The following is a 27,735-nucleotide window of genomic DNA, read 5'->3' on the forward strand; positions in this document are numbered from 1 at the left end:
ACCCAGCCCTTAGAAATGCAAGGGGGAGGATTAAATGGAACATTTAGTGGGGGTACCCAACACCCTGGGGCAGGGGGTTCAGCTCTCTTTCCAGAACAGCACAGTGGGACCTGGCCAAGCACCTCTCAGTCCTCTTCACTCTCCTCCTTTGGGTTTGTCAGGCACTGAAGCCTTTGCATGGGGCCACCCCTCTACACAAATTTGGGGACGGGGGGACTGGAGGGCAAGGGTTAGGAAAACCTTACAGAAATCCAGAGGTTTAGTGAAAACCGATATAGTTAGTGAGCAAGAATATGAACAAACACAAAATACAATAAAGAATCACATGTCTGGTAGAAAAGTAATAAAAGCCTATTGACTCTGGGAGAATTCTGCAAATTTTTACAAAATTATCTGTGCCTGTTGCTGATAAGTGACAAAGCTTTGAAGACAGCCTTGAGCACAGCTGGCTCCTTGATACAGCCAGTGGTTTCAGCCATGGGAACAAACTCCCTTTCACCACCTTGCCGATACAGTATTCACAGTTCCATCCAGTTTTTACAAAAATGCTTTTAAATATTATATCCAAAGCCTCTGAAGAGAAATTTGGAAGGTAACTTAAGCTCAAGCATGCAGGTACCTTAAAAACTGAAGGAATAATTTCCTTCACAACTCTATGCGTTTTAATTCTTACAGACTCCAAACTATGGAGAAACACGTGTTTATTCTTGCACACAATTCCACAAACTATAGATAAATACCTGCAGGGCACTCTTACAGCTTACAGTACATTCTGTTTATGACAGATCACACTGCACTAAAGATTAACATGTTCAAATACAGACTAATATATAGTTGATATCAAAAAATCACTAATATGGAGTTTTTTTCCTTATTTCTACAGTAAGATTGATGCTGAATTTTGGATCTATAAATTTAAATGGCATGAAAATAACCACTGAAAAGTTATAGACTACCAAGATGATGCAAAGTTTAAAATAACTGGTATTAAATGTTTGCCATGGCACAAGCTCCAGGTTTATAAATATATAAAAAGCAAATAGTAAGTTTCCTCCAGAATTCAAGCTTTCAGAGTAATGAATAAGCTAAGTGTCATTTTTTACTTATTCCATTTACTAAAACAATCCACAATTCCACTGGAACATCAGTCTCCACTGAGAGAGGCAGACAGGTTTCGCAGTCTCCCTATCTCAGTACCAATTCTTTTGATTTTGAAGACCTGGTTCATTAAAAATTCATACAGTTGCGAGCATAACACTTAAAAAAAGATCCACAACAAAATAAATACTTATTGGTTACTTACTTTCAGCGTTAGACAAAGTGCAGGGATTGCAGTCAATCAAAGCTAACTGAAAATGCTGGAAAGAGAAAAGAATTATTTGCTTTTCAAACAAAGTAATACTAGCACTTGGGCAAACTACTAAGAGTAAATCAATTTTGTACTTGAAAATCAATACTGCATTTTACCATGTGTCTTAAAAAAAACAGTTTTCAATTTCTGTTCAACTGCTTACTAGAGGAAAGTAATTTTTTTTATTGCAAACACTTCAATGCTTGTAGGAATGTATGATAGCAACAGATCTTCATAAAACATGGGGTTGCATCTGAAATAATGAAGGCATCAAATGAATGGTCAAAATTGGAGTATTAACTTTTTATATACACAACTGGACTGCAGACACACCAGCTCACGGCCTCATGGAGATAAATGCTAAGCACCCAATCTATCTAGAGAAACAGAACACTCTCCCTACACACCGAGTTATTTCCAGTTTTGAAAAAAATTGAACTCATCAAAAAGAATTTAATATGAATACCTCTACATTAGAATGTGAGTTCATAAGAAGGTCCTAAGTTCTCACAACCTCTCCTCCAGATGCTGAGAAAACTTCAGGTAAACATTAAAGCTTGCGTAATTTTAATCACTTTTCTTTAAAGAATACAAAAATATTTTCTAAAACATTCTAGGTTCTGAGGTAAGTTTTTCACTCATCTATAAAGAAGGTCACAAAAGCAGAGCACTGAAGTCTGTCTGCAAATGTCGGGTTAATTCAATGATCAGTATTTATTTTGAGACACAAGCGTATAAAAATGAATGGAACAGGCACAAAAACTCCAGTGCCTAAGCTTTTCCATAAACTTTTGAGAAAATCCCCACATGGTGTGAAATTTTAATTGACATATTAGTTCAACAGAGAATAAGGCCTAAGAATACAGGAGCCTAAGAGTCACCTATGAAATATTACTGTTAATAAATACGGTTCTTTACAAAACACAGTGTCAGGTGATTTCCAATACACAAAACAGGACTGACGCTTTAGTACACTTCATTTTCTTAGCATAAAAATGATGATTTAGATCAAACTATTCAGGATGCCAAACTAGGTGGCACTGGGAGCCTACTGCAGTAGCTGGGAAGAAAAAAAGTCTGTATCAATGGATAGGTGCAACACACTTGCAGTATTGTAACTCAGAACTATTAGATGCTACTTAACTTTCTTCATGGTCATAATAAATCCTTGAGTACAGCATGTCTATGAAAAACACAACTCTAAGATGTGTAAGATTTTATCAGACCATCACATTTCCAAAAAGCCCTAATTTTAATTGGGATAAAAAATTTGAAAATTAATGTATTATCCAATACAAGACATAAGAAGAATGCTGACACTTCCATAAGCTGACATACACTGATGCAGCCTCCTCCTCACTCACTTCATCAACATCATTTGAAACATGTAACAGCATTTTAAAAATGAACCAAACTCAAGTTAAATAACAACACAAATTCATGGTTTATAATGAACATTTTAGTAATATCCCCCCAGAAGAGAAGACAAAAACCAATGAATTCACACGACAAAAGAACTTAACCTTAGTGCAAGCATTAAATAATAGCTTACAAATATTAATTATTAGCTTATTTCTCTGCTGTGTCTGTTCCTTTCCCTACTGCTCAGCAGGCAGACAACTTACAGTCTCCCCTCACTTACATTGCAATGCAGGTTGAGTGCCTCAGAGACATCCTTTAGTCTGTTACCATAGTGATTCTACTAAGCAGACAACTTTAAAAAAAAAAAAACACCTAAATAAAAATAAAATGCTCTTAAATTGCATTTTGCCTGCCAAAAGGAAAAAGAAAAGGCTCTGGCCTGTACAACTGAGTGTTACTGATCTAAAAGGTACAAAATCTTTCCTGTACAGATGTGTCATCTTGCACCATCACTTACAATTACTACGGAAAGATAAAGCAGAATGGAACAGATTTGCTCTCATCTAGCAATGCTATTATAAAAAATATGCAAATCTAAAGTAAAAAGATTGACAACTCTTCTGCAGCAGCTCTTCTGAAGGGTTACTGCAGTGAGACTCACTGAGAGAAGGCAGGCAACCATGTAAGAATAGCTAACCATTTTAATATATAAGTATGCCAATAGTATCAAATGCTATACAGTAAAAAAAAGCAGAAATATTCTCAGCAATGCCTCCTAAAAAGTTAAATATTCACTGCTACAGTAGTCAACTTTTGAAATTCAAAAATCCACATTATGAAAATTTTCTTAGTGTGATAGATTGCTATTTGCACTGCTCACCAATCTACAAACAGTAAAGAAATTGATAAACCAAAGCCAGCTACTACAGAAAAAAACACCATTTGCACAAGACAGTTATCACAATTAAAAGCAATACACAGAAACCCCTGAAGCTTTCAAACCAAGAACCTCTGAAATGCACAAACACGAGCAAACCTGCAGAGCAAACCTACACCTCTTGCCGGATAAATAATACATAGCTCCCCATTAAGTACCCAAAATCAGACAAAAAAATCCCACATACACACATTCTCACACATCAACCTCATCAGCCAAATGCAGATCCACTAATCACAATTACCAGCACCAAAAAAATTAAAAAATAATAATAATTTCCAACTTCCATTTCTGCAACCAACAGCAGCGGCTGGCAAACATCTGCACCCCTCTCAAATATTGCAGCACTGAGCTGGCTACTGCTGTGTGGAATAGTTGTTATGCAGGAGAGGCCGCTGCAGCTCAGAGACGACACACAATACCTCAAGGCAGACAGCAGTCTATAGAAATTCAAATCCCCAGTAAGAGGATTTACCTAGAAGGCAGTGTTCTGAATGTTAAAAACTAACAGGCTCCTCTCAAGGGCTGCGGCTCAAGGCACAATCACAGAATCGTTTAGGCTAGAAAAGAGTTTGAAGATCAGCCAAGCCCTAAATCACCTTGATTTGTAGCCATCTGTAATTGCAGAGTTATCTACAGCCCATTCCATCTCCTCTGGAGTCCTTGACTTGCCTCTGATTGTGGAAACAATTCTGAAGATAACCTTTCCAAGGATGAGAGGTACAGTGGATTCCATATAAAGAGAACTGATGAAAGCACTAGGTCTGGTAGTAAAGTAACAGAAATCTGATGCTGATTTAGGTAACTTAACATGCTTTCTCTCATAGAAATAACACTGATTCTTTCAAACGTAATAGGCAAGTACCCAAGGTTTTGTTGTTTCTTTAATCAATAAATGTCAAAAGCAAAACGAAGCCTTTTCTTTTCAGTGCAAGGTTTTCAGTACTGTCTCTGTTTACATGCAAACCTGAGACCTCTGTAGTGATTCTACTCCCTCCTTCTCTCCAGGGTGACATCAGCAAGTTTAATAGCTCTCGGCTCTGCATATATTCAGCAAGCAAGGCAAGCCATCATCTGAAACCTGACAATCCTCACCGACTTACCACGAAGGAAAGCTCCATCATGACTCAGTAAAATTCTGTCAGGAGATGGCTTTTTCTGCCTGTGTGACCTAGGTGTGATGCCCGTGTTGCTCAGAGCAGCTTTTGTTCAGATAAGTAGGGCACGGAAAGCCTTGTGTAACCAGCCAGGGAAGGGTGCCAAGCCTCCATTTGCCAGGCATCTCTGGGACCAGGGGAGGGTCAGGAGAGGACACGCTCCATGTGCTGCTACAGCAGCTCATCCTGCTGCTCTCCACTGCTTTCTGAGCTCAGAACAAATTCAGCTTGCAAGAGAAAGGGTTGTGTAGTGTAAACACTCAGGTACTTTTGTCCAACATTCAAAAAAAAAAGCCAACTTAGAGATGGGAGAAAAAAAAAACCTGCTGGAGGACAGAAGGAACAAAAGCCACAGATACATATACACTGAACAGCAGCAGTGTGCTCTGAAAAATCTCTTGTTCTGACATGCCCTAAGAGAAAAATTATTTTCAAACAAAGATCATACAAGCTGTATTTTTGCAAGCCATAAAAGGGCTGCATCTGAATTTACTGACCAATATCTTATACAGTGATTTTCACAAAGCTATCTCAACACTCCCATTTGCCTCCACCTTTTATGCATTATTTCTGCAACATCAGAATTCAGCTATGCCTGTGCTAACAGCCTGAGAGGCTGCCAGCAGCAAGAGAACGTCACAGGGGAACGGGGTGACCGGGAGTCTGCCGCAGCACCAGGGCGGCCAGGGAGCTGATCCCCGAGCCGGGGTCATTCCAGGACTCAGCCTCCAGCCCCCACAGCTGCCCAGGCTGCACAGAAAGCACAGCTCAGTCCTTGCTGGTGACTTGTGGCTACCCTGTGAGTATTTCTGTGTGCCCTGAATGCCAACCTTGCACTTACAGCTACATCTGATAAAAGCAGATCTGTCCGGACAGAGATGCCTGTTAAGGAGAAGGTGCACGAATGAAGCTCACCAGAATCAATGAATATCCTGAGTTGGAGAGGACCCACAGGGATCACCGAGTCCCACTCCTGGCCCTGCACAGAACCATCCACAAATGTCACATTATGTACCTGAGAGCACTGACCAAACCCTTCTTGAGCTCTGCCCCGCTGGTGCTGTGACCACTGCCCTGGGGAACCTGTTCAGTGTCCAACCACCCTCTGGGGGAAGAACCTTTTCCTAATATTCAACTTAAACCTGCCCTAACAGAACTTCAGGCCATTCCCTTGGCTCCTGTCACCTCAGTGCATAAGTCAGTGCCTGCCCCTCCTCTGCCCCTCACAAGGAAGCTGTACCTGCAGTGAGGTCTCCCCTCAGTGTCCTCCAGGCTGAACAGACCAAGTGCCCTCAGCTTCATATGGCTTCTCCTCAAGGTCCTTCACCATCTTTATTGCCTTTGGCCACTCTCCAATAGCTTTACCTCTTTTTTCTATGGTGGTGCCCAAAACTGTCCCCAGCACTCGAGGTGAGGCTGCCCCAGCCCAGAGCAGAGCAGGACAATCCCCTTCCTTGCCTGGCTGGCGATGCTGTGCCTGATGCCCCTCAGGACAGAGATGTCCCTCCTGGCTGCCAGGGCATTTGTGGCTCATGTTCACCTGGCCATTGACAAGGACACCCAGGCTCCTTTCCACAGCACTCCTCTCCACCATATCATTCCTCAGTCTGTCCATACACCCAGGGCTGCCCCATCCAGCCAATAAGGATATCTAAGGATATTGGTTGGCACACCAACACCCTTAGAGCGAATGCTCAATTTCTGAACCGCCTATTCCTCTTCCCATAGTGTGTTCTTCCCCACCTCCCAAATAACAGAAGATGCCACACAGCACGGTAATTCAGTTTTAGCACTTACTCCTCTTTGTAATCACGGTATTTCTAACATACACCTGTAATTCTCTTTTACAGGAATTAAAACCCAAGCAAAACTAGGTAAGAGAGAATAAAGAGAACACTCTGTAGGCCAGACATGGTATCATTATCCACTGTCAAAACCAGTCACACTAATAACTCTCCTGCAGTTTCGTTACAGTGCCATGATGCATTAAAAAACTTCCACGGATTTACTTCTTGTATGTGTCTTTCCACCACTACCATATGCAAACTACCAAGACTAAGATAGCAATTTCAATCCCAAATACTGCTTTCAAAGCACTTATATTTTCATTCAAATTATTTTTTGATTAATTTCATTTTGCTTTCCACAAAGTGCTTTTTTGTGTGAAGCATTTGAAATCTTGGCTATCCAACTTGCAAGAGCCAAAGCCCTTCACCTTGTTTTTTACCTGAAAAAGCAGCTGCTCCTCATAGAATTAAAGATATAAAACTAGACAAAAGAAACTAAAACACATCATAATGACATGTATTTTGACTAGTTATTTTTAATAATTAAAATACATAAGGTTTCAATGTACAATGTTTAAACTTAAAAAATACTAACCTAAGCCCATACAAGAAAGAGAACTAGGTGGTAAAACAGCACATGAAGGCTCAAAATCACAAATTTTCACTTTCCTAAATACTTGTTTACTTAATACTCAGAGAAAGAACATAAAACATGAATGATACATCTATAACAGTTATGTGCTGGCACATAATAGCTGTACTAGCTAAAAATATCTTTTATAAGTATATACAGGAGAAATATTTGAATAAGCAGTAGAAAAGTGTCTGACTGACTATAAATAAATACTTCAAGCTGTTCATTGGTACATCAGTATTTAATTTCTTTATATTTCATGCATATTCATACAATTCATGAACATTTTAATTCTTTTTAAGCCTTTTTCTTATCCTAATATAAGCAGCATGTCTCTAACATTACTAACAAATGAGAATCTTTAGAAGAATAATTTAAAAATTAAAATTATATTTAAATTGATGATTTACGGGCAAGATGAAAGCATAAGCCTGAAGCAAACTACTGGAATAACTGTTTGGTGTATAAAGAAGAAGGAAAAATTTCTGTAAGTGAAAGACAGAATCAGTATTTCTACTAAAAGGCAGATAATTGAAAACATGAGAAATTGAGTTCTCATTCTTCTAAAGGTTTTGTTACTGGGTACAGGGTGTACCTGTAACAAAATCAAATAAAATTCCCAAAGCAAAACATTGCTTTGTTTGCTACAAACCAACTTGCTTGTGCCCAGCATTCCTACTGACCACCCATTAAAAAAAACTCTCTCCACAAACCAAACAAAATCCACCAAAACCCACACAATTTCCCTACCAAAAATCACCAAACAAAAGCAAACAAAGCTTCCCCTCATAAAACCAAACCCTCAGAAAATCTGCCCCCTGGCTCCCACTGTTCCCTCAATGTCATCAATCTAATAAATATAAAAAAACAAAGGTTTCTTTTCTCCCTTAAGTATGAATTCTGCATTCAAAGGGCTTTCAGGATCATGGCTGTAAAGCCCCACTAAAAACACGAGACGTCAACACCACCAAGCAGGATGAGCACCAGAAGGTTTCCCATAGCTGTCACCTGGTGCTCAGCTCCCAGATCTCAAAAGGCTCTGGAGCACTATGTTGTACAGGAATGTCCTCCAAAATTCTCTTTGAAATCTTTCATCCCCACATATTTTCTAGAAATTGTTTAAGATTCAACGGTACTTAAGAGAAGAACTGAGACACACATCTGAAACAAGATGATTACATGCACCTATGAAAAAAGGAGGCCAAATAAAAAAATTACATTCAATAGGAAAATGACCGTGACAGCAAGTGGCATGTCAAAAATAATGTGGCACGAACTCAGAAGTATGAATATTTTTTCCAACTTCTTTTAACCAATGAATAAAAAGATACATTATATCCCTAGAGATCATGCTTTATTCTCCTTTCAGATTATCACAGTGCCACCACGGAACTACCATGGAGCTACCACGGAACACAGTATTCCTCGTGTCATTTGTAAGAAACGGTGAACAGGAAAGGAGCAGCAGGACATAGGAAACTAAAAAAGCTGGACTGTGAGGTAAACCTCAGTAGTGTGGTGTTGCTACAGTCATCAATCTATTAAAAAGAAATCCATCCCCCAAGTCACTGCCAGTTAATTTTGGAATTAATTGTACTTTTCTGATGAAAGGGGCAAATTCAGCTTTCATGTCTCACCTCTGAAGGTAACACTGCCCAATCTGCCTGGTTACACAAGGACTGTTTTATTTACAAGAAGGGACACTTTTTTTTCCTTAATGCAAGCCTGAAGGCCAAGTAATTTTCAACAGCACTGGTGTTACAAGAGTTTATGGCAATGGGTAACAGAGAAAGTCAAGGATTCTCATAGTAATTTGCAAATCTTAACTGCAGAATAGGCAAAACCAGTAATTGATTTTTAAAAAACACTGGGAGTTGATTTTATGCTTGTTAAACAGCACTCTAGCAATTATCTTGATCATCAACGTCTTAAAATAGTAAAAATTAATTTTGTGCTTAAATTGCTTACATAAAATACAGATGATTTATGTTAATGCTCTAAAATTGTGAAAAACATGGAATATATGACCTTCAGACTTCCATCTTCCCCCTTTGCCTGAAGACTCTTACTGACAATGCCTCTCACTGACAATGACTCATCTGTTGGCAATGGTTTATTCTTAGCAATTACAGACTTAACATGAATGTTTAAATACCATCAAAAACATTATGATATTTCAAAGTACTTTAATGCAACGTTGGTACAATCTGTGAAATCCAGAGCAGCCACAAGCGAATACCAGATGAAAAAGCTACTTCCACTTTCTGCCTCCGTGTGAACGGGGAGCTCAAACCGGGCAAAGAGCCCCAGGAAAAAGGTCTGTGCTCAAGGCCAGTCACAGGCAGGCTGGATCCCAACCCCCTTAATTACTCTCTAAAATCCTGCATCTTTTTAAAAAGGTCCACAAAACCAAAAAAGGCACAATAAGACAACTCTGTCTTATCATTGCTTTGGTTTCTTGCATTGCTTTCTTTTGTTCGAAGATGAGATACTCTGTGTCCCAGAGAATGAGACAGACATTGTGCCAAAACATCCCTTCACACTTTCCTCACACCCCTTCCCCATTTTACTCTCTCCATGGTTGAGCATAACCAGTGCACTACACTCTCTTCACTAAGGAAGCATTTTCTGTTTTGCCTCATATTCTCATCACTCGGTTCTGGTTTAAGGTGTGTTTTTTTTAAAATCACAGTCAGATTGGCTTTTAAAGAAGCTACAATGCAGTTCTACTTAGTTTTCTCCTCAACTGACACATTGTGGTGTTTGAACTGGTAATTTTCAGTCAGTAACACTATGTTTTCAAACGAAGTAGGTAAGTCCTTGGACTGTACCTTAAATCCACAGCTGAGCTGAACTGGAAACAGCTCAAAGTGTTTGAGACCGAGTTCCACTGGGTCTTTTGTTCCTCACTGTTATTCTTTACTAAGGATTGCAACCTCCATAGCAAAGAAGAAAACCAGAAATTCTGCTTCAGGTGTCTCAGTTGGTAATTCCAGAGCAGTTTCTCGTTACATTTTGAATAAGAAGGGGATAAGACAGCTCTGTCCCCTCCTTCCCATCCCATCAACCTTGCACTGGATGTACCAACCAGGCAATCTCAAGCTCAGCTGGCTCAGACTTCTGATCCACCTCAGTCTGCAAATGGGGAAAAGGAAAAAAATGAAAAATCATTCAATTCAATGTGGCTGAGAGCACTGAACATGGCAATCAGGACTGCAAGGTAGAAAATGAGACAAACTTTTAGGAACAAGCTGTAGTGATATTGCTTTAAGAAAAACATGAAACCATCTTCAGTGCAAACACCCATGTTCATTTCACCATCCTTTGAAGATCAGCCCTCTGCCCCAGGGTAACCTGCTTTTGTTGTGGCCATTTGTTTCCTTAAGTGACTTAACCATTTGCCACATAAAAGCAATGGAATTATGCTAATTTTGCATTTAAAAAGATTAATTTCTTTCTGTTTTCAAAATACTACTTCAGTGTTATTCCCATTTGTAGCTGGTGTTTTGAAAACTTGAAGTTTGGTATCCTCAAAATCCTCATGGTAAGTGACTGATTTGTTTTGCAAAGTTGTGAACATCAAACACAAGAAATTATTTAGACTGAGTTATCATAGTATTTGTTTAAATACCTGATTCACTGACAGAACTGCAAATTTTATGGCACAGCAGAAAAAGGTTATCTATTTCTTGATCAATTTATATGAAAAATTAAAATAATATAATCAACTAGGTTTTAAAAAACCTTTTGAGATCATTGAGTTTCTTCTACCACTTGATTAGAAGATGACCACCTCCTTGTAAATTTAATCTTGCTTCCTCCCAGCTTCTTTAGAAATAAAACCAAATGTACTTCAGCACTTCTTTTATTCCATATATTTCATAACATACCAAATCTGTGCCAAAGTATAAGAAAATAGGATCACTCCAGTTCACACATAATCCCTTTCTCAACAGTGATCGACATCTCCTTCACCATCCACTGCGTGCAATCTTTTCTACTCCTGCACAATTTCCAACTCCACCAATATCTGTTAGGTGAAACCTTGGGTTCTGGATGAAAAGGGAAGCCTGGGAAGAGAAAACTGCTTCCCTCCATCACAAAAAGTGAAAGGAAAAATTGAGAGTAACACTCTACTCTTTCAAGTCTTGGACAATGTGATTCTGACAACCCTAGAAAACAATCTGCCAAGAAAAGAAAGCTGTAAGATTCTTGAAAACAAAACACTTAATGTTTTCAATAATTTTCAGGGAAGATTAATATGCAGAAATGTGTTTACAAGTTACAATTAATTACAAAGTTCTCAGCCCTGCAGGTGCATTTCCCACCACATGCAAGTCCGTTAAAAGAACCCTTCCTTGTTCCAAGACACGCAACAGCTACATTTAGAGGGCAGCAAGGAAAGGACATGTGGGTAAAGTAGAAAATGGGAAGAGGAAAAACATGGGCAAATGTGCTGAATGGAGGGAGATAAAATGTCAGATTACAATCAGAGACCAGAAAAGAATGTAAATAGTAAGGAATTTGAAGAAATACAGAAGAAACAAAGCCTTGTTACCATAAACCATTTCCAACTGATTAGCCAGAAACTGTGGCCTCAGAACCTGACACTCAAGCCACGAAATAAAAGAATAATTAACTGCTAGAAAAGTAACAATTATATAAAAAAAAGACATCCTTTTGCGTAACACCTTACTAGTTTACCAATTCCAAGAACTTCCAGTTTACAACAGGGAAGAGGGGCAGGGGAGAGAATATAAAAATAAAAGTCAAATAATCCAAACTGCTATTTATTTTCCCCTTAGCTTTCAATACAACCACAGTCTCCCCCAATGTTCACTATTTTAACAAAAGGCCTAAACCAAATTTTTCATCTGGAGTGCAGCACCTCACACACCTCAAACCTGTCCTTCTTCTGTTTAGACTAAGACACTTCACATTCAAGCACTTCAATTTCTGTAGCAGGTGGTCTGTGACTGGTCTGTGCTTAAGCATTCCTTGCAGCTTTAAGATGCAACACATGACTCGTAAGAAATGTTAATTCAATCTGAAAGGACTTAAACCTACCTTTAAACTAGACTCATAGTCTGTGTTCACTTTGAACATAAGCCCAAGTCGCAAATGAATTTCCTTGGCTCGACAAAAGCTGGGATCAACATAAAGCGCCTCCTGAAATGCTTTAATTGCCCTGAAAGAAAAACACAGATTTAAAAAATGATGTTTTGCTGAAGTATTACTCTATAATCAACGTTTTTTATATGGCTAACAAAGGGGATCAGAAAGTATTGTTACAGAAGAAAATAAAATAATGGTTTACACATAACGTTTTTGGTGCACAGTTTTTGATTCTTCAAGGATTAGGTAATTGTGAACTCCAGATATCCTCATGTATTTGAAAGTCTAATATTTTCTATTAATTCAGAGAAACTGATTTGCTGCATGAAATACACTAACATATCTGATATTTCAGAGAGGATGACTCACAAATTAGTTACAAAATTAGTGCAAGTTCACTTACAAGAGGCAGGTTGCTTTTGATTCCAGCAGTGCAGACCCCCAAGCAGCAGCAGAGGAGAGATCACACACATCTCTTCCCACTGCACCTGCCTGCTCTCCTTTTCCCACTTTCTCCTCCCTTTCCTAGCACCAGGGCCACACCATAACTCAAATAATACCAGTTCCTCCATCACTTCCAAATGCAGACATAAAAGCCTGCCAGCTCCTCACACAGTAACTTTCATTCATATTCCCAAGATATGTGAAGATGGCTCTGATTCTATTTCCTTACCTTCAAATCCTGTCTCACTTGTCCCTGTTCATAATGGCACCATACCAGATAAAACAGAAATGCCATCTAACAACTCCATCTTGGAGCAGAACAAAGTGACTCTAAACAGGACTGTTTTGCCTCTCAGGCCACTGCATAAAACTAGGGCAGCTGAAATGCAGCTAAAAAGATAATAGAATTGAAGTCACAGAGGAATTAAGAAAAAAGCCAAGTCTCATTGTTGCCTGAAATCCAACGACAGGTTGAAATGAAATCCCTTCCTGTACACCACTGGTCACACAAGAGAAATCAGAACCAGCCTCACTCAGGGTAGATTTGAGCCCCAGGCCAGAGAACACAATCCCATCTGCTGCCCCTGGAACCCCACAGGTGGGTGCCAAGGGGGCAGGTGACAGGACAGTCTGTGTGGAGAACTGGACCCACTGTGGAGCAGCACAGGGACATGGGACAGGGATTAACTACAGTGTTTAAAATCACTCTCTTTAGGCACAGTGATTTAATTCCTACTCTCCAAGCACAGTATTATTTATAGGGACAAAAAGTTGCTTAGCAGATACAATGCAAAATTCAACAAATATTTTTCACAGACTTTTTTACTTACAACACACATAAATTATAATTTTTGAATCCTTCAGCAAAAACATTTCTGCTCTAAAATTCTTACAGGTTCTTTTCTCATCGATGGCAAAGCAATCCAAAGGCACAGAACTTCCTCTAGACAATGCAACCGTATGTACCTGAAGCATTATCTGACTTCTTTAAATAGAACTTAGGAGCAGATAGGCTTAAAAAAAGTATTACATTTTTATTGTGGGACTGAAGCTTCCTCTACTACAATCCTTCAGAAAGGCTCTCCTTACCCAGTACCCTATTTTTCAGCCAGCACACGGAAAATTAGCAAGTGAAGCGCTGAAGGGACAAACCTGCACCAGAGCTAAGCTCTCTCACATCTCATCTAAATTTCCCTGAAATCCTATGGTGGTGGTGAATCACAAAACTCCTATCTACACTGAATTCATAAAAAAGATCCTTGTCTCATAACACTATGCTCATGTTCATAATCTATAAAAACAGTGATCAAACTGAAAGGCCAAAGATTGGGCTGATCACTAAGTATCAGCACATATTTTAAGCTAGGCTTTTGCTATGCCAGAAGATAAGATTCTACTATTGTGTATTTGCATTTCTTGTCTTAACTCTAATATGGGCACTAGGTATGTCATCCACTGGTATTTAAAATCCATTACCTGGATCTTGTTCAAAGACAATATCCTAAGTCCCAAAAGGGAAGAAAACCACTGTCTACGATGCCAGTCAAAGAGAAGACAAAAATTGGGAATGAAGACATAGCAGTTCTAGAGCACATCACACAGTAGGACCACACTAACACCTTGTAAACCTCATGCTCCTCATTTAGCCATCCTTGCTTGATCAGAAAATAGTATTTTGATAATTCCCCTATGTCACATCCCCACTGAAAAGATCACCAAAAAGAGAATTTCTAAAAAAGTTTAAGAGAATCTGAGTGCAAAAAAAAATATTTCTCTAGTCTCTTGCTTACTGAACAGGAAATATTAATCATTGACACTGTTGAGCAATGGAGTAAAACAAAGCCAAAAGTATAATTAAAAACTTTCCAAAACAGTTTTCAAATTTAGTTTGAATGTATACTGTCCCTCATTCAAAAAAACCAAGAATGTTGCCTACCCCAGGCTTTCAGAGGAGCACAGCACTTAAAAACCTGTAAATTATCATCAGTAGGCAACATGAAAGACTGTGTCACATTTAGCTCAGAAACTGCTGGTCACAGAGACCAAGCTTTGAGTAAGGTTTATCTCTGCACAGACGAAACTAACTAAAGATCAAATTTTACATTGGTTTTACAATTTGTAGTTTTTTCCAGGATGACATGCATGAACAATAAAGAACAGAAACTACTTCCACCACTGACAAAAGGGGCATCATCAAAATTTCCTCAATGAAGTGATCTAAAAGAGCATTTTCAACATTTTTTATCAGTGGTAGGTACTCATGTCTAATTCAATAACTACAACCTCATTGAAATACTCAGTAGAATTTTTATAGAATAAAAACTCAAGCCCTGAGAAGACATTTACTTATTAACTCTTACAGACAGACAAGCAATTTTACATCACAGCTGAATTAATATTGATGTAGTTTTGCCTGCAGGAAACATTTAAACAAAACAGCAACGTGCTCACAATTACAGGACACATCAAGAATATGGACCACAGCGTAAACCTCTGCCTGTTTTCCACTGCCATGCCCAGAGCTCCAGACTCATTCCCTTACTATCAAACAGCACCACCTCTGCAGCAGCACTGACACCCATTCCACAGCTGGGCCTTCCAGACACAGCAGAGTCACCTGATTCTTGCACAGATCTTTGTTTACTCTCAAACATCTCTAATCCCATTTCTGTTCTCGGTCCAAGCCTACACCCAGAAAGATGTGGGTCTGGAGGATCCAAGGCATCCAAGTTATCCAGATGTTTTCCCTCAAAGCTCTTGTATGGCTTGACCAAAACCAGAAGTGCAGCTATAACCCAACAGCTGGATGAGTCCAACAGTTTCCTTCGGGCCTGATGGCACAGAGCCTTCCTCAAGTCACTTGGGAGTCTCCTCCACTAATTAACTGGCCTTCATGCACAGACAGAACTTCTCATCTCACTCCTTCAGCAGACTAAACATACATCGGTCCAAAGGGAAAATGAGCAAATGAAAGGCCAGGTGTCTCAAACTGCAGAAAGAAATTAGAGTCATCTGAATTCAACATGAGAGGACTTTCCTTTTGTTCTCTGATGATACTGACACCTGCATGGTGAGACAGTGCTGGTTAAGTCTACGAGAATTTATTGAAATTAAGTAAGGATATTCTCCAAGGATGAAGGCATTTCTCTTAACAGGCAGGAAAGGTTATTCTAACACTTAAAAAAATGGGAAAACAGGACTGGAAAACAGACACTACAGGGAATGAAAAGCACCTCTGGACTTCCATTTTACACAGCACTGCTACAGCAATTCAGGAAAAATAAAAATGACATCTCCAAATCAAGACTGCCAGAATCAATACTGAAGCTATTGTCCCACCCACTAATCTATACAACAATGCCTTCCATTATGAAAGTGAAGAAACCAGGTGAATAATAAATAGATTATTATATTAAACATTTAGTGAACTCTCATAAGACTTTTATTGGATGTTTTTGCTTGAATAGACTGTGAATAAAATCAGCATTGTACTAGGCAAAAGAATATAATAAAAGAACATCAATTTAACTATTCAGAAGTTACCACTTTTGTATGCTTCAAACAAAACCCATGAAAATCAGAGTGAGCGTACAAAATAAAAGAACCTAACATTATTCTAATGTCACTTGATGCAGTTGGAGTGAAACTTTATTTTTTGTATTCTTACCCTCTTTCAATTTTCTGACCACCTCACATAATTTCATAGCCTTACTAATGAAAGTGATGTGAGGCTATCATGGACAAATATCTATTTGAAACTCATAATCATAGTTTGAACATAAACAAAGTGTCTATGAAACGCTTTTACAGACTTTAGCTACAACTCTTCTGTCCAGAGGACTGCAAGAGCTGAATGGCAAAATATTTTGAGCAGCAACGTCTTTAAACATCTCTCCAGAAAAGCAGCTGAGAGTAGTTTTTTCCATAGCATTAGCAGTTTTCACCAATCCAAGAGTAGTTTGCCATGAAATCACAGCAAGATAAGATAAAAAAAGGAAAGTTAACTGCCCACTTCATTACTGGTTAATTGCTATGAGTATACGTATTCTACATGTACATTCCCATTTTATATACCTGAAAAATACATAAATGTAGACTCAGCCACCTGAAACCTGAGAAATACTTGACAATGTACTATCTACAGACTGTGTATATGAATTCTTAGAGGCCTCCACTATACACTCCTCGTACACCCCACTATATACTTGACTTTCTGTTTGGAGGAACCCAGTCAGAAGCAGAGATGTTGGTTTTAGATATCTTTTTATCTAGATATTGAACAGACGATGACAGTGCTTCTGCTTTAGGAAGGATCAGGGAGTAGGGGGGTCAGGAAGTTCCACTCAGGAATGATTGGTTTTCCACAACAGTCTTTAGTGATGATGGAGGTGAGGAAAAGGGTCTGGATCATCTCTTGCAGGTCTTTGGCTATTTCAGGGTCAGTGCTGTAGGACTGAGTTTTCCATGACACTCAGCTTCTACAGCTGGTAAGGAATCCCTGAACTGAGGAGCCCCGGGGCAGAGAGCCCAAATGGGGCAATAAGGGTGACTGATCTCAGTCTCCTGTCAGGTGTTCCTGAGACATCTGGAGCCTTTCTCAGTTGTCCAGCAATTTGCCAGGTGACTGAAAACACTGCAGGCTGGCCTTGGAGCACCACAGTTAGTACACTGGCATCCACAGGGTGTGAAATTCAATTTCAGGTCACAAGGTCAGAGCCTAGGCTCCATCTTTTCATCCTGATGGAAGTCAGTGGAATCAGCAGATGATAAACCACCCAGGCTCAGAATTTTCAATGAAGTGGAGAAAAAATTTGGTATCCAAGCCACTACACCTGGGTGCAGGTATTTCAGAGAAATGAAGGATAGCCTTGGACTAACTCTTGGAATTCTTTAATAATGTTCAATCTGTAAGACAACTATGGAGGGCATGAAATTATTACACTTATGTGAATATCTCATTCTACTGGTTTTCTACTCTAACTGAGAAACAGGGAAACAACAGTAAAAATGAGCCAACAACTTACTGCTTGATGATAAACGGTGTAAAAGAAGGGAGTATCAAAATTTCACATCCTTCAGACCTGTTTTACTGTAATTGATTCCATTTATGGAGATGATACCTTATGGCACATCTTACTATAATAGCTGTGAAATAGGTTTGGTCTGATCACACTATTGCAACATTCATATATATGTTGAGGACTTTTAATTCTTACATTAACAGTTAAACAAAATCACCAACATAAAATGATGTAACAGCTAGGATTTGTACTTAAGATAATGCTGCAATGCTGCTCTAGTATATAAAAATATGTACAATATTGAATTACAGTGAACTGCATTAAGAGTCTTGGAGCCAATCCAACACATCCTTTTATGAAAGCTGGAAAACTTTAAAAATAATATAAAATATATATGGACAATAATTCTAAAGCTGATCTTATTCCCACTTGCTTTTTTTATTATCCCTGTTTATATGAGACATGAAAAAAAACCCTCAAGTACTTCTGACCCCTTCCTTTTAGGAGGACTATGTACTTGCCTCTTGTTAAAATCTCTGAATATCTGAAGCAGTGGTGTTAAAAAAAAAAAAAACAGTTCATGGATGAATCAGAATAAATAAACCACCTTAAACAGTCTTGAATACTTGAACAGTCTTCCTCTGCCTGCTAGAAATATCAAGATCCATGTCCTCTAGGAGCATAAACAGATGGAATAAATGCAGCAGGAAGACAGATTAGCATTTCACTCTGGAAGAGGACTTTCCTGCCAATATGTGAGAGGTCTGTGGAGGATTAAGGTCTTCAAAGAAGAATACCTATTGTAAATGACTTGCTATCATCTCCAAGTCTATTGTGATTTCGTCACACCTGAACACCAACAGCCCTATATCCCTCTGCTCTTGGCCCCAAAAAATTAGAGAAGGGGAAAGAAAGGCACTCAAAGGGATTAAAAAACTGAGCTGCACACAAAAGTGTTTTTGTTTCTCTAAAAATTTTACCCAATACTTTCATGATACACAATGTCCTTAGCACCACACTATACATAACTTTGTTGTATGAATGAAATGAAAAATACAATTCTTCTACTCAACCTTAATAGGAGATCTATGTACAGTTTTTTAAGTTAGGACATCAGCTTACACTCATGCTGTCAACAAGTGAAGAAAAATCTAAATTAATTCAAAGCTCTAATTTATAAATACTAAATAGCATGATGGCAAAAGTCTATGTTGAACAGGTGGCTTTTCAAAAATTAATTACTCTAAATCTAACTGCTTTGTCTTATTTATCTTGGAGTTTATCTACCATTTTCACAGTGCAAACTGTAACAAGATACAGATTGTAAGAAATGGTGCACAAAATACTTTTGAATGCAAAATGATGAAGACAAGACTATGTCACAACTAGCATGTTCTGAAACTTGGTAAAATTCAACCAAGTCTCATCACAATCTTGAAACAGTGGATTCTCAAGCTTTCTGATAACTTTTCTATTCTTCTCTTGCTAATTAGAATGCAACAGAATCGCATGCCCTGTACAATAGAAGAAAGGAACGACATTCATTTCACCACTATCAATAAAGAAAGCAATAAGCTGCGAGATAAAATAATCCATGTTTTGAGCTAATAATTTAACCAACTTATTCTAATTTGAAGAATAAAAGTTTTGCACATTATCCTGAGAAAAGCATAAATCTTTTGCCTTAGAGATACACAGAAACAATTTAAGGAGAGGTGGGGGAGAAAGCCTGTTCCATTGTTCCCAACCATCAGTCAGTGGTCACTCACTGCATCCAGAACTGCAATCAGGCTTAGCTCAGTAACACAAAGGAACTTTTAGTGATCAATCAAGTACTGAAGTTACACTTACTGTACTAGCAGGCTCCATACTGAGTGTGAAAACAGCACTGACCTAAACACTGCACCTCTCTGACTTTTTCGCCATGGATTAACTCTACCTCCACAGGATTAAACACCAATAAAAGTCTGAGGACCTTTGAACACAACCTCAGTGACTGAGTCTATTCCATTCACCACTCTCATCACTGATAAAGTACAACCAAAACCCCAACTGAAACCCAATCCTCCCCCTACCCTCAACAAAGCCCCACTCAGTCCTCAAAGGCCTGACAGAAATTACAACTCTTTTAACCCTGAGTTTTTTCATCAGATTGAAACACTGATTCCATCTGAGCCAATTGCTTCTCATATTCAAAGCCCTCACTTAATGCAGCTCTGTCAAAACTTCTGCCTACCAAGCAAAATGAAATCAAGCCCCATTTACCACCTCTCTTCCAAGCAGGTTTTGCATAAGAGGCTTTCCAACAAACCCAGGCCACAGATTATCAATAACAACAATTCCCAAACGCCTGTCAAGTCATTCTGCTCCATCCCCACTGCTGAATCATGTTATAGGGAGTGCAAATTCTTCTCCTGAAGTGCTTTCCTTCTCATGGAACTGTTGTGGCTGCCCCAGGTATGTTACAGTAATACAGATACTGACCCAGCACAGTAACACCTGCAAACAGGTGTTTTATTATCTGTAATAAAATCAAAATTAAACTATTTTACACTCACAGTGAACTGAGAGTGAAATAATCACACATGGATGGGACATCACACAAAATACTGACACTGTCAGCTTATTCCAACTTACCATTGAAAGGCATTGTAATGGAAGTAGACCAAACCAAGGCCATATAAAAAGGCAGCATTCTGTAAAGGAAAGAAACAGTGTTTAAAACCCAGATAAGAGTGAGCTTCCAATATTTTATCCATCCTTTGATATTCTATTTCCATTATATGACAAATATATTTAAAATTCACCTTGAACAGGAAGAGCCAAAAAGAAGGAAAAAAAAGGTAGGTAGACACAAAAATAAAAATAAAAAAAAAAAGCAGTAGTTGTGACCATGGAGTCACAAAAAAGTGGCTATTTTGGTGCAAGAGTAACCACAATATTCAAGTACTTTTACTGCTCTGTTCTACTTGTACAACAGAAGGGAAAGAAATGATGGAGTAGAAACCTTTGGCAATTTAATATAATGAAAAAAAATAGTTTATGACCAAGCACCATTTCATGTCATAATGATTTATACTCACATAAAAGAAAACAAAGATACACACTGTAATTTCAGTGTCTAATGTAGAACACTGATTAAATAAATCTGAAAGTATGCTTTAGGAGATTTTACTTTTCTGAATACAAAACAATACAGACCATCAACTTCAAACCTACAACAATAATATTTCCTCATCATTAATCCAATTTCTATTTCCTATCCCCCCATTTGCAAAAGGTAAAAACCAAACCAAAAAAACAAAAACCATTCCCCTTCTGGAAATTCAGTTTCCTTCCATTTTCTTTTCATACAAACTATTATTTGCTTCTAAAGTGAAATTACTAACAATATTTAATGAATGTTTAACTATCCGGTTCCACAAATAATTATTACATACTTCCTAAATTAGGAAAAATAAACAAATTTCTTTTTCTTTTGCAAAGCTATGCCACAGCATGGTTGTCTTTTATTGAGCAGAACAATTCCATTATTTACAGGGAACATTGCACATGCTGCCTAAGACACATTTTTAGGTTTTTCTCATATGTAATTCTGAATCTGAGAGACCAGGTACACATCCCAAAGCTCTGACACATGGACAGGAGCTGGAATTTCAATTATTGAAGACTGCACCTCAAGATAATCTCTCTGCCACTTATATGCAGCTCTTTAACAAGTCAAATTTCTAAGGAGTTCCACAAAAAGAATACTAATTATGGCTTAAATCCAATCCAAATATAAAAGTTGTAACCAAGTTTTTCCTACAAAATAACTGGTAACCAGAAGACAGTTCAAAGAGCAGCGTTCATCAGAAACAGGATCCAATATGGCAATTTCATTATCCTCCATTTGCATCGTCTAAATGCAAATTAAAACCAGGAGAAATTTCAAAGATCCTCTCATGAATGCAGCTGGACCACAGCTTCAGCAACAGACAGCTTCCAGGAAAATGCTGTGGTATGAGCAGATACTACAGCAATCAGAGCACTGGAAGATGTTAACAGGAGGAGTGGAAAGGGAAGTACATAAACAATAGAAGAGGACACTTTAATACTGCCATAAACCCACGTTCCTGTTTAACTGAATAAAAGCACAACACATCATAAAGATCAAATATCTCCAATTCCATACTCTGTGTTTTTTACACGTTCCAAATGTGCTCTGGCAACAGGAAGATCAGGAAGAAGGCAGGCTCAAAAACTGAGCACACATAATGCCCTGACTGAAAAGTCATTTTAAATGAAGTAATAAGAGAGATTTTCATGTGTGCAACATGGAAGCCTACAAAATACAGCCATCACTATCTTCAGGCCAGCTCATTTTTCAGACAGAACTTAACAGGACTGTCCAGTGTCCCCTGTGATAGTTCCAATCTCAATAAAGTTTAGATCATTGTAGTGACTGAGAACAACAGTGATCACAAAAATCCTTCATCGCTGCACTGTAAAATTCAAAGAAAAATGTGCCACACAACTAAGAATTCTTCAATTCACAAAGTATTTGACTTCCTCTTACGAAGCCTATTAGAATTCAGAGTCCAGGAAAGTTAGAGATTCTGAAAAATCTCCCAGATATTTTGATGCTAAGGGTTAAACAACAAGCAATTTTCAAGGCACAAGAGAACCAAGATGCAAGTGATTTGTCAAAATGTAATTTATGCACCAAGTTCACATAAATCTTTCAGATAGTCTTCACAGCACTACAAATAAACCATCACTGTTCTGTCCTTTATTCTGTGCCTGGTTTTCCCACTTTTCTCTCATTCTCCTTTGGCCTTAAGTCTTTTAAGACTGACCTTAAAAATATCTTAAGCTGCCACTCTCTTCTCAATAAAAGACAGGGCAAGATTTAATTTTTGTACCTGCAATACTTCACTTCAAATGTAAAGATGCAAATTCTGAAATGTCAGTATGGATCGTGAATTTACATGTTCTGAAATACTGTAGCTCTAACCATATTTATCACCATGTATCAACTGCTGATAATATTAATATCTAATAAGCCAAGATCAACAAGTATCTTTTAAACTGCATTTGAACAGGGACAGGACTCCCAAGGGCTGGAAGACATCCCAGTGTCCCAATGTGTGGTGGCTGCACTTTCCCACAAAGAAATCAAGGCAAGATACACATAAAGTTCATTACTTTTGCAGAATACCATCAAGTGCAAAATGCAGTCAAGTTCCTACTGGCAACAGCCAATATGAAATGCTACCACAGCTTACTGGAGATCAGCACCAAGCAGGATCATTACCCAAATCTGCATCTACAAAATGTCCTTTTTTAAAATCATAAGATTCTGTTTACCAGGAACACACCCCATCTTAAGAAATCAGTTTTCAGTTTCTTCTATTAGTTTTGACAAGTTTCTCCCAAAGAATACCATTCCATGTGTTCCAGTAAAGATTACTCCTGTAATTTAGTCCCTGCTACAAATAGCTGCTGAGGTAGAATTTAAGGCCTCCTTTTCTCACCAAATATTTTTCAGTAAGAAGCAGAAAACGAAATTATCTTATTACAGTCTCTTCCTTGAACTTTCTAACAATCCTCAAAATGTATGAAGATCTCATGTCAGCAAAACGCATCCTTTGGCTACTAACTTCTAATCTAATTTTTATGTTATCAGAGATCTCTTTTCATACAATCTTGAGTGAAAACAAGATAAAAACTCACACAGACTGAGCATCAAATCTGAATTTGAATGCTTGGGTTTTTTTTCATTCTACAGCCATGCTACAAACACAGATAAATCAGAAATGCTACTTCCAAGCTGACATAATTTACATTTTCTATGAACTATCAAAAAATGTTAAAATGTTTCATACCAACCACTAGATGGCTCAAATACCTCTTTCCATTTTCCACGCTTATGCAATTTAAGGAAATTGTCAAGTTGATATTGTGCAGTCTGCTACTTACATGTACTATTTAATGCTGAGCAACATTTCAATTTTATTTTCTAAGAGTGTGGTATACACATTTTGTCAACAGGTAACTCAGAAGGCAAAAACATATTTGTATGCATCTTTTTATATATCTGGTGTGTATAAGCACATTAAAGACTTTTTGGTCTTGTTTGTTTTAAGCGATCAAGAAAAAAAAAATTCATCCATGAGAAAGACTCCACCCATCACACAGGCCTTTTACTGAAACTCAAATAAATGGTTTACAGGCTCTTTGAACAGAAGATGGAAACAGATCCCCAACATTCCATGTGTTCTGTTCTCAAGGCATTTCAGGCCAAGTCCACAAAAGCCTTTTTCTCCACCACTCAAGGGTGCAGCCAGCAGGTCCCACAGAAATATGTCAGCCCAGCCCAGCAGTGACACTCATCTACAAACACAGGGGCACAAAAATGCACCTGTCCTGGCCAACAAGTGGCCACCTCACATTCAGATCACAAACAGCCATCCTGGTGTCGCTCTACCAATGTGTGGCTGCCACATCTGGGTCCAGATGTTTTCCACTAGAAACGCACTGATCTGCCACACACAGCTGAGACCCTGTTACAGACTCCAAATTGGTGTTTTATAAACACAGGAATTCACTTGGAAGTTATGCTTGCAAATGAAAATCTGTTCAACAGGCTTATCTAGAGAGTCAGAGAGCAGAAAAAAAAAAAAATTAAAAACTCAATGCAGTCTCAGGGCAGCATGCAGCCAGGTCCTTTCCATTGAAAAATGAAAAGAAACAGTTTTTGCCATAGCTCCCAGCACTGCTGATTCATAAACATTCCCTAGCATCAACTGCCTCTCTCATTTTGTGCTAACACAATCATCTTCAGAATAATACAGCCAACTGGATGCCAGAAGTGATCTGAATTATTAGTATCTAGGTAAAAAAGGATTTTTTAACTGGATCAGTTTCCCAGGCAAGTTCACTTGTGGACCCCCATTAACAACAGCATCAGCACAAGTAAAAGACTGGTACACAAATAAAAGCTCTTTAAGCCTACACTGCTCCCACCAAAATGTCTGTCAAACCTACAGTGACTTTTCAAACATCACTGAAACCACCAAAGTCACGTGTAAATATTTCACTTCAGAGAAAGCAACATCCATGGGGTCAGTACAAGGTGGATAAAAACATGAGATCACATCACAGCCTCCTGCCAGCCTTAACCAGTGACACACACAGGCAAATGCACCAGTTCTTCTATCCATACATAAAAATACCTCCAAGGTGGATGCCAATAGGATGGCGCCAAACTCTTTTCAATGGTGCCCAGCAGAAGGACAAGGAGCAATGGGCATAACACGACAAGTTTCACCCCTACACAAGGAGGAACTTCTTTCCATGGAGGCTGGCAGAGCTCAGGAACAGCTGCCCAGGGAGGGTGTGGAGTCTCCCTCTCTGGAGACATCCCAGACCCACCTGGATGTGTTCTGTGTCACTGCTCTGGGTGATCCTGCCTTGGCAGGGGGATGGACTGGGTGATCTCCAGAGGTCACTCCAGCCCTGACAATTCCGTGATTCTTTGTGACTCTATGGAGAAGGGTCAGATGCAGATAAATAAACCTTTCATTTAATTAGAAAGTTGATATTTAGGCAGAAATCAGAGTGTATCTCACCATACTATATAATAACCAAAACAGGAGGAAAAGAAGTTCCCATGAAGTTGGTTAGTGAAAGAAAAACCATGGAAAAAACATGACATTCAGCACCCTCATAAGAGATAGTGACTGCTTTTCACTTGCTTACTACTGACAGGAATCAAAAGGTCTTTGATGGCATATTTAGATTGCCTCCAGCAGGGTCTGACTGCCCAGGAGCCACTGGAACCCTGAGCCCAGCCCACATCACACGAGGCTGCACGAGACCCACGTGGGCAGGCGGCCACTGCTCCTCAGAAAACCTAACCAGGAAAACAAGGTTTTACAGTTTGTGTCACATCCTGTGGTCACAGGGTCTCTCAGCCACCTGTTCAAAGCAAAAGAACAGTTTTTGTGCTTAAAGGTGTGAATATGTTTATTCCTTTACTGAAATAAAAAAAAAAAAATAAAAAGAAAAAGAAAGAAAGACTAAGGTTTGACGCTATGGTGCTTAATTCTTCCTCCTGACACTACTCAATACATAGTAACAGCTCCCTAGAGAGTTTGTACCAAATAAAAAATTCCACTTTGGTCCCTGTGCATAAACATCTCCAGGCCTTTGGGAGCTGACAGGCTCCAGCACAGAGATTATACATGCTCAGGAGAAAGGGAGGGTTCAAATAAAATTTGTTTAGATTTGTATAGACATGAAAAAGAGAGCTACCTATCTACATGTGCTGTAAGTTCCAATAACCTGCAAAAATACTAAGATCCTTGTGAGTATGGCAAATTAGGGTCATTAGTTTTGTGTTCTTCCAGGTCTTCAAGAAGTTTTATAGTATCTGAAAAATCATCACATTTATACAGGATTTTTAAATATGGCTATCTCTAACATGCTTGCACGACTCTGCTTCTGGAGCAATAATCACAATATTCCAAAATTTGTTACTGTGTCTCCATCTCAGTAGCCATGGGAAAGCAATTAAAATATAAAAGTCATTATTCCTGTAACAAATATATTCTGTCATATGTAATATCTTGGTAAATAGCTGCAAAGTAATTCCTCATTTTCTTGAGGAAGATCTTTTCTGAGAGTAAATATTGCCAAAATACACCTACTACTTTCAGAAGAAATCTTTCTTAATTCATAAAAACTACTTTTTTTTTATATGACAGAAAAATTAATACCAGAAATTAAGCAGAAATAAAAACAAATAGAAATCAAATAAAAATTCCACACCAAACTGTGAGGTTTTTTTCCCTTTGTAAGTAGTATCTATGTCTGGAATTACTATGCTGTCTTGGCCATCCTACTCCTCTCCTCTTTAGGCAAGACAGTACATTTATCCTTTGCAATTTCCCAGCAGTGCTGCGTTTCCACATTCCCTGCAGCTCCCCTCTGAATGAAAACTACTCTTTCAACTTCTTGGGAACATGGCAACCCCACCAAAACACTTCTGTCCCCACGTTTTTACTCATGGACTAAAACACACACGGCAAGACCTGTGTGAAGAAGCTCAAGTTATCCAAGTGGCTTTCCAGCACTATCTGTAAACAAGAGGTTCTTGACACGCAGGGGTGGACAGGTACATCAAGACAAGACTACTGGAAAATTCCTGAAACCCACATACAGTAATTAATTCAACAGACATGCATTATTTCAAACCCTCCTGAATAATGCACTGTGTTACAACTGCTTTGTAGAGAGTACGGTCCTATGAAAATGAGAAGCTGACAAAACAACATTAAGTAACTCAAATCCTCTTCACTGATGATGGAATCTGTGCAGTTTTGCAAACCACGTATTTCTTTATCCATAAATAAACCTCAGTCCATTGGCAAAAGGGACTGCTGATCAACTAGTGTACCTCCAAATTTGTCACACAAACAGCCAAGCAAGTGTCTAAATTGTGATAATTGCTGTGGGCATCTGATTTAAGTGCCTTAAAATATTTCACTTGATGTAAACATCTTCATTTTTTACTTGGTACAAATAGTCTCAATAATTTAAGTATTTTAACAGGAAACAGAATTTTTCTGACATGAATCAAGTGAACAAAGGTGTTGTGCAACACACAGAGGATTAAACTCACCTTGACAGACATTTTATACAGATGATTCATCTAACCAAATTTAATACTCTCCCTACAGATTCCCTGAATGCTGGTAACAATCACAAAGCTTCTAACTTATTTTGTATGATACATGACTTTACAAAAAAACACCCCCCTAACTCCAAACAGAAAACCATGCCTGACACCAGATGCTTTATAACTAAACCAATTTATCCAATGTTTGCACAAAAAGAGACTATGTCTCTCTGGAGAGCACCTAGTACAACCATCTTCTCAAG

General features: G+C 38.5%; 1 protein-coding gene across 17 annotated transcripts in view; it reads right to left on the reverse strand.

Annotated features, from left to right (window-relative positions):
* KDM6A (lysine demethylase 6A) overlaps window positions 1-27,735 on the reverse strand; it is a 150,648-nt gene that overhangs the window by 57,352 nt on the left and 65,561 nt on the right. For all 17 annotated transcript variants that reach the window (XR_010995808.1, XR_010995809.1, XM_068179688.1 and 14 more), the window contains exons 5-7: window positions 20,446-20,504; window positions 12,296-12,416; window positions 1,304-1,358 (exon numbers count right to left, since the gene is read on the reverse strand). Coding sequence is in view for 15 of the 17 variants with exons in the window: in XM_068179688.1 (XP_068035789.1) it covers window positions 1,304-1,358; window positions 12,296-12,416; window positions 20,446-20,504 (235 nt within the window). In the remaining 2 variants the exon portion in view is untranslated. The remainder of the gene's footprint in view (window positions 1-1,303; window positions 1,359-12,295; window positions 12,417-20,445; window positions 20,505-27,735) is intronic.

Source organism: Anomalospiza imberbis, chromosome 2, assembly GCF_031753505.1.
Source record: "Anomalospiza imberbis isolate Cuckoo-Finch-1a 21T00152 chromosome 2, ASM3175350v1, whole genome shotgun sequence".
NCBI lineage: Eukaryota > Metazoa > Chordata > Aves > Passeriformes > Viduidae > Anomalospiza > Anomalospiza imberbis.